The sequence below is a fragment of the Pygoscelis adeliae genome, unplaced genomic scaffold (assembly GCF_000699105.1).
Source record: "Pygoscelis adeliae isolate BGI_AS28 unplaced genomic scaffold, ASM69910v1 Scaffold60, whole genome shotgun sequence".
Taxonomy (NCBI): Eukaryota; Metazoa; Chordata; class Aves; order Sphenisciformes; family Spheniscidae; genus Pygoscelis; species Pygoscelis adeliae.
The window spans coordinates 1,570,411-1,576,550 of NW_008823954.1; the positions used below are offsets into that span (position 1 = coordinate 1,570,411).

The following is a 6,140-nucleotide window of genomic DNA, read 5'->3' on the forward strand; positions in this document are numbered from 1 at the left end:
TAGCTGAAATTCTCTGTACTAATGACGATCTCTGTTTTCCCATCTCCTGCTCTGCAGGGATGCCACACCCATAGGGACAGAGGTGGGAAAAGTGTAACAAATCCCAGTCCCACCGCCACGCCCCTGGCAAGGTGCTTTGGAGGGTAGTACATCAGTGTACATTTAACTTGCTCAAGTGATGTTGGGCTCCAGGGGATAGTACATCAGCTTACATTTAACTCTCTTGAGCTATGTTGGGCTCCCATCTTTATTCTCTGGATGCTGTTACTTAATTTTTTTTTTTAGTCTCAGAATAAGTAGTTGTGCCTTTGTCTGGCTCCTTGACGTGACAGATAATTTGCAGCATGTTGCATCCCGTGAAGGAGATGAAGGGTGTTATTTTCCTGTGCTGCATGCTCTTCAGATCCTGCCACTTTATGAATTTTCCTTTTGCAATAGCTGTTGACTGTTTTTTTTCTTCTTTTTTTCCCCCTCTTGGTAATCCAGAAAGACTTGCTGCTCTCTCAAGCCGTAGTTGCCTGCCTGGAAACCTTAGTGGAATACCTATATATGAAGAACCAGGACATTGGTAAAGTCTTCATGCTCTTTCTTCTCCCGGGTTTCCCTCCTGCAGTGATTTTGAGCTCTTTGATCTCCATCCAGTAGTGCCCTGGAGCAGATGCTTAATGAGTTTATGCCCAATAAGAAAAATTATTCGTATGCCTAAAGTTAATCATGTGCTTTGTGGGATGAAATCACAGTGCCTGGCTCCCCTGCAGGCATGAGCCCTCCCTTTGGCTCTGGACACCAAAATGCTTTCCAGCAGGAAAAAAGTCATTCCCTATCCCCCCATATGGTAAGAGTGAAAGGTTTAGGAATGGAGGGAGTATAGGAACAATCTTTCACTTCCAGGCCAATTATAGCAAATCTTTAGACCGTAAATACAGGGGAGAGAGGATCTGAATATGATGTGTCTTCCACATGGACAGTGTTGGTCACAGTTTGGCCCTGAGGGAGGGGAAGGGAGAACAGGGTACTAGGCAACCTTAGGGAATGGAAGCTGGAAATTCTAGATTTCCAGGGGCAAATGCAGACCTTGGTTTCCAGAGTCCATGTCAGACCTAACATATACCGTGTTAGCAACATCAGATAATATGACAGCGTTATACAGTCAGAGGAAAGAATAGACCCTTCTGCTTACTGTCAGCCTCCTGCCACAAAGTCCAGGTGCTGGCTCTGATCTTAAAACAGACAGCAAGTTCTCTGTACCCTGTCCTGTTCAATTCAGTCATTTAAACACTGAGAGAGAAGGGGATGGGGTGAATGAACACAAAAAGGGACATTGGTGGGAGAGAGGAAGTGGTTGAATGAAAATGTAATACTGCAGATGAATGACAGCCAGTAGCTGAAGGGAGGCTATTAAAAGGCTGGGTGAAGAAAAAAAAGTTGGCATGTTATGGGGAGGTTCCGCTGATTTGGGATTAAGCTAATGAAGTGCTGCTTCAGCAGCAGCTGAACCTGTCACTTTGACTGCCTAAATTCTTGCTGTGGTGCAGAAGTTCACAACAGCGATAACAGGAGTCTCCTTATTCCAAGCAGAATGAAGGTCATAGCTATGTTTGACTGAAAGATGGAGAACACTGCAAAGAGCGTGGCCTGGACCCTGCTTCTAGGAGTTGCCTCATTTGAGGCCTTCTAAAACCCTCTCTTGGTTCAGAGATTTTTCTGGATGTGCAGAGCAGGCTCAGTGCACAGTGCTGGCACCTTCTCATTTCCACCAGCTAAAAGATACCCCCAAACATTTTACATTATTTTTTAGTGTTGTTTTCCCATAGAAAAGATTCTTGTAGTGGAAATAGGGAGGTTACGTGACTGCCAGTGGAAGAGGGACCTTTCTGAAACTCTCGTGAGTTGCCATGGTGTAACAAATTATATCAGTGACCTGTTGTAATTGTCCATCCCATGCAAGAAATCCACCCTAACCTGCAATAAATACAAGGTAATAACACTTTAGTGTTCAGTGAGAGACTTCACACTGTCACAGACGGTGACCTTGAGCCTTATCTCTGTTTATCATATATGCTCCTTATTAAGAACATTTGCTCTACTGATTGTTTGCATTGCTGCCATCAGCCTGGCTGGTCCCCGTAGTACACTCTCTGATGCAGATCCAGGCTCGGTTTGTGTAGCTAATGTTATAGGTCTTTCTTCATTCCCCAAAGGGTATTCTGCAGCTAAATAAAACCCCTGGTCTGGAAACTTGTCCTCATATTGAAACCAGAGGGTATTATTTTTGAAACCCTGGGCTAAAGATATCCCCTTACTATTTTATGACATGCACCCCAGGAGAAGGTTTCTCTTCCTGTACCAGCACAAATATGGACAAAATGTATTTTCTGCTTTAAAAAGCTATTAAGCTTTTGTCCTCATGACTAAACTCTTGCCCAAAGAGTGACAGATTAAAAAGCAAGTAAAAACAGAGCGTAATATCCCTTTAGTGTTTCACAGCGTGGGGTCTAGAAGAGAAAACTTGGGGTCAGTATTGAAGACTGTCCTTATCCGAGTCCAGCCTGTCACTTGGCCGATTTTAAAGCTGTCTTTGATTGGCTTCTCCTTCTCTCCCAGCTCTACATGTTGCTTCACAGCCCTGGCACCGATTCCTGCTCTTCACACTACTCAATGGGGGCCAGAAGTCCTTTCTGCAGCCAGAAGTTCTCAGGCTGATGACTTTGGTGAGCAGGGGAAGGGCAGGGTATTCTCCATTTTTCCAGTATGTTGGTGCAGTGCATGTGGGTCGGTTATTGGAACTTACCCTCTAGGCACACACAATCTTAGATACTGCCGTGGCTTTGTCTGTCACTATATTCGTGCCCTGTAATAATGGTACTTTCAAGTGAACTTCCCTTCCGCACCCTGCGGAAACCGACTGCTGTTAGTGAGCCCGTCTTGTTCTTCTGGTGTTTGTAGCATTTATTTATATCATTTAGGACCCCTGGGGAGGAGAGGGGAAACCTACAGAGAACATGCAACTGCTGTTGCCAGTCAGGGAGCATGCTGTGGCTCTCTGGAGAGCAGAGCTCTGCTTGGCATCACAGCTCGTCTCTCCGTCTTTGACCTTACAGACCTGACTTTTCAGGGCAGGGAGTTAACCACAACCTACTACCCTGCTGTACCTGAGGCCTGCAAGCAAGAGAGGGAATGTGGTCCTACCCAGCAGAAATACTGAAGATAAAGCCCTCATGGCAGTGGATGAGAGGAAGGGGTTATTAATGTGAACCTTCTCCCTCCAAATACATGACGGGCCTGTGAATCTTTGTTATTCTTATTTCACTTTTTAAAGGTTACCTGGTTCATTTCAGTTCCTTCCTGACATAAACCAAAATAAGTCTGGTTATAAATCAGACCACGATCAACACAGATATTTGCACTGGTTCTATTAGAAGTGATATAAAAATCAGGCCTGTGGTTAACGTGCTGCAGCATCCCATTCCAAGATGAGTCACTGTTAGAGTCTGTGGGTCTTTCACTGCTGTGGGTCTTTCACTATTTAATGCCTCTATTTTTTCCTTTGTTCAAGTTTCTGAAATATCAGAGCAGCAATATTATTTCTCAAAAAGAAATCAGCCAGATTCTCCAGGAGGCAGCAGAAGCCAACTTAGCAGAGCTGCCTGAGGCCACGTCTCGTGCTCTTCACCTCTTCCTTTGCCAGGTAAGAGAGCGGTGACTGCCTTGGAAAATGAGAAGGGCATCCCTGGGGGATTGCTTTAGCCTTTGATGAGGAGCCATAAACTTCCTTTGAGGAGGTTATAGTAAGATGAAGAAGACTCCTGCAGCTGCTAGCTTGGCCTGCTGCCTTGAGGGATGTACGGGGAAATCGGAAAGAGAGTGATGCCAGCAGCTGCCTAAACTGTGTCGTCATATTGGGTGGCCCCTTGATTCCCCCCAGATCAAAGTTTGAAGGTCTAATTGTTCTGTGTGGAGATGAGGGAGGGAGGTATGAAGGAACAAGCCCAACAGTTTCCTGTTGGTCTGGAAGTCGTTCTTTCTTCTGACTGCTCAGATTCAGAGCAGTCATTGCCAGGTGGAGCCAGTGCAGTCAGGGACCATTCAGACCTTGCTGGAGCGCCTCCTGGGACAGAGGAGCACCTGTGTGAAACATCAGGACATTGTGTATCCTTTGCTGGGCAGATGCCTTTGATAGGGGATGTGAGGGTGGTAGGTGTAACAGAGGTAGAAGGGATACTTAATCCTGCCCTTGTTCTAGCTGAAGGCAAACAGAAGTGGAAAAAGTCCGAGCGGTTGTTACACTTGGCTAACTTTGGGATGAAAGACTTCATCATCCCCAAATTTGAGAAGACATTTGGGAAACGAGGAGACATTTGGGATGAAAGATGGGTCTCTCTGCTGGGATTGCATTCATTTATATGGCAGAGGCGGTCTGATGAAAGGGGAGCAGGCCAGGGAGCCTCTGACTTCAAAGCAGTAACGATCCCTGTATTGATTTCCCCGGGGGATGAACAATCACTTAATCTCTGTCTGTGTGCTAACTAGCGCCAGTGTGCCTCTGAAGTCGTGGAAACCCAAAGATGACTTAAGCACTTTCAAAGTACAGCGAGCATTTGGAAACTGCTGAGTGGAGTTACCGAATTGCGTTCTGCTTGGCCTTAGAGTCCTCTGCTGAGAACTGGGTCCTCCTCTTCTCCGTGGACGGGAGGCAGGGCCTGTTCCCAGATTACTTGTGGAGAAAGAGGGAGCCTGATGCAGTACTTGTTTATTTCTCAAACTGTCTGCTTTTGCCTTCCTGTTTTCATCACGCTGCATTGCCTCAGACAGGTAGCAGTGATGGAAGTGGCCCCGGCAGTGATTTCCTGTTGGGGTGGGGACTTCCTCCATTGCGGGACACTGTCATCAGCCATGTGCAGGGTATGTACTGGGTGAGGTGTTTGTTACCTGTGAGGAGTAGCTTGTCCTCGTGCTTACCCCCAATGTGATGCTGCTGCTCTGTGGTGGGATGCTCAGAGCGCAAGTTTTTGAGGTGGAGACCATCCAGCCCCATGAAGTTCCTCTCCACTGCCTTTGCTTGTCTGTACGGGGGTGAGGGAAGGTAGACAGGAGGTCTTGTTACATTGCTAAAGTGGCTCCTCATTTCTGGGTTTTCCACATATGAAGAAGCCTTTGAATCTGGGTTGTTAGGAGGAGTTTTGGATACGGTCAAAGAGCAGCAGTGGTGGCTACCTGAACAGGATAGTCGTGAACACGGAAGACAAAATCCTCTGGTCAGAAACAAGCTTCGATATCGGTTTTGTAAAGAAAGGGCTTTCTTCAGGTTCACCCACACTGATGTTTCTCACACGTGTTGGGGGGGTTTCCATGGCTTGGGGGAGGGTTGGTGTAGTAATGAAAACCTCCTGTCAGCAATGTGTCAACTGTGGGAATTCCTGTAGCATGCTGGAGTTTCAGCCATGCCTTCCCTTCGGTTTCCGCTCATGCCGTCAATGACAGATGTCTGGGAAGTGTGGCAGTGTCCCTCTCACACATTGGAGACTGAAAAGAGACGATACGGTGCAACGCAGCAGGGGAACAAGGCAAGACTGGAACAGGAGACCCCATCCTGCCTTTTATTCCCAGTGAGTAGTGGAGAGAAGATGGACGAAGGAAGTCATTTGTAGCTCATTTTCCGAAAAAGGTGTGTTGAAAATAATTTATAAAGCCCGGTTACTGAAATGGCTCCTCGTTTCCTTTTCTGTGTGGGATGAAGCTTGGGTGATGCTCTTCAGTTATCAAAATGCAGAACTGCCTGGTGAAAACGATGTCGTACACGGGTGGCAGGTGCTATGGAAGAGGCCCTCTGCTCGCTTGCCGTAGCTGGTGGTGCTGCGGGATGGCCCCTTTCCTCTGGGCTGGCAGGGGTGTTTGGGGGGCTCCGGCCAGGACCCCTGGGGAAGCAGATCTGCTGCTTGTCCCACCGGGAAGAGGAGACTTCAACCAGTTCACGGATGATCCCCTAGACTACAGCCCCAGACCCCCGGTTGCCTCTTGCCTCCAAGCCCTGTAAGCGCCCCTTTCTCGTTGGGGCTTTAATTAACGAGGTTCCTTCCCTTGCAGAGCCGGGGGAAACCCTCCCGCAACGGGAGTAGCCCCGGGGGGCGCGGGGCCCGGCT

The 6,140-nt window shown here is 47.6% G+C and overlaps 1 protein-coding gene across 1 annotated transcript in view; it reads left to right on the forward strand.

The window, feature by feature from the left end:
- Positions 1-4,306, forward strand: part of MEI1 (meiosis inhibitor 1) — a 37,853-nt gene extending 33,547 nt beyond the window's left edge. The window contains 6 exon segments of the mRNA XM_009321987.1: positions 487-568; positions 2,605-2,711; positions 3,557-3,688; positions 4,040-4,154; positions 4,157-4,214; positions 4,216-4,306. Coding sequence (XP_009320262.1) covers positions 487-568; positions 2,605-2,711; positions 3,557-3,688; positions 4,040-4,154; positions 4,157-4,214; positions 4,216-4,306 — 585 coding nt within the window.
- Positions 4,307-6,140: the final 1,834 nt, after the last annotated feature.